This window comes from Buceros rhinoceros, unplaced genomic scaffold, assembly GCF_000710305.1.
Source record: "Buceros rhinoceros silvestris isolate BGI_N320 unplaced genomic scaffold, ASM71030v1 scaffold20473, whole genome shotgun sequence".
NCBI lineage: Eukaryota > Metazoa > Chordata > Aves > Bucerotiformes > Bucerotidae > Buceros > Buceros rhinoceros.
The window spans coordinates 12,704-14,010 of NW_010402065.1; the positions used below are offsets into that span (position 1 = coordinate 12,704).

At 59.8% G+C, this 1,307-nt stretch overlaps 1 protein-coding gene across 1 annotated transcript in view; it reads left to right on the top strand.

The window, feature by feature from the left end:
• The window catches only part of LOC104490269 (hepatocyte nuclear factor 1-beta-like), a gene marked incomplete at its 3' end in the record, with an annotated part of 12,143 nt that extends 10,841 nt beyond the window's left edge, over window positions 1-1,302 (top strand). Inside the window, exon 6 of the mRNA XM_010132532.1 lies at window positions 1,199-1,302. Coding sequence (XP_010130834.1) covers window positions 1,199-1,302 — 104 coding nt within the window. The remainder of the gene's footprint in view (window positions 1-1,198) is intronic.
• Window positions 1,303-1,307: the final 5 nt, after the last annotated feature.

Below are 1,307 nucleotides of genomic sequence, written 5' to 3' on the forward strand. Positions count from 1 at the left end.
TGCGAAGGAAGCCAAGAAGCTGCCAGCAACCTCTGCAGGCTGCACCTCTCCGGCCAAGGGTCTTTCTGGGGAGCTGTCCCCAAAGCCCCTGTGCAGCAGCTGGGGGTCACAGGCCGACGAAGCTTTTGGTGGTCTTGGGTGGGTGGCTGGGCTGGCCTCGCCACCGTGGTTTTCCTTCCCAGGAGAGCTTTGGGCTGTCCGTCTGTTCAACCATCCAGTGCGTCGATGCCGGGGCAGGTCAGTGAACCCACCCGGGAGCTCGGTGTAAATGGCTTTTTCGCCGTAGTTGTCAAGGCAGCCTCGTAAAAGACGCTTTTGTTTCCCGTGGGTTTTCCTCGGTTAATTATTTGTGATCTGTAGAGGCCTTTCCATGACACATGGCTGATCATATGGTTATCAGTGCAGGGCGTTTTAGCCAAATTAAATATATTTATATAGAAGACCTGTGCTCGAGCCAGATTTCCCTCCTCGGCGGTGTTGGCTGTCGTCTGATTTGGTGGTTTGTGTGTGTCTGGTCCCTCCGTCTTCCTGCGGTAATCTGTTAATCATACACTTGTCGAGAGGGAGACGAGAGGGAAGTCGGATGCAGAAAAGCCTGAGCAAAAAGTGAGAGTCATCCCTGCGGAGAGCCGAGCGGTGCTGGGCTGCCTGGGGGCTCCCAGGAGCTGGGCAGCTCTGCAAGAGCCGGAGCAGGCGGAGTTGCACCCCACGGCTCAGGACCCTCAGGCCGGTGTCCGAGAGCTGCAGGGACATCACAGGGATTTGCACGACGGGTGCGAACGGTGCAAATTAAAGCACAAGGGGTGCCGATGGGCGGTCAGGCTGCTGGCCTGGGTTGGGGGCCCTTTCCACCCCATGCCATAGGGGCTCCTGGGCAGTGTGGGGCTGCAGCCTCAGTGAGCACTCAGCATCCCTCACCACCAACTTCTCGCTCTAATTTCAGAAGATGGGGTTGGGGAGGAGCTGGGAAGCGGCTCTGGAGGAAGTTGTTCAGTGCTGTCTCTCCCATGTATCGTTCAAGGGTGTCATTAGGAGCTTGCTTGGCCGTTTGCATCCCTGTGCCGCGCACGCCCAGGTTGCTGGGGAGGCGTGCGGAGGTTTCCCCTTTGCAGGGACACTTCCAGAAGGGGTTGGCATGTCCGGGGCACCCTCACCGGGCTGCCTGGGGGTGATGCCAGTGCCCGGCGGTGTTTTGCAGGGGTCCGGTACAGCCAGGCGAGCGGCGAGGCAGCATCATCCGGGGCCATCAGCCACCACGGCAGCGGTGCCATGGTCACCACCAGCCAGGCGGTCCTGCAGCAGGTCTC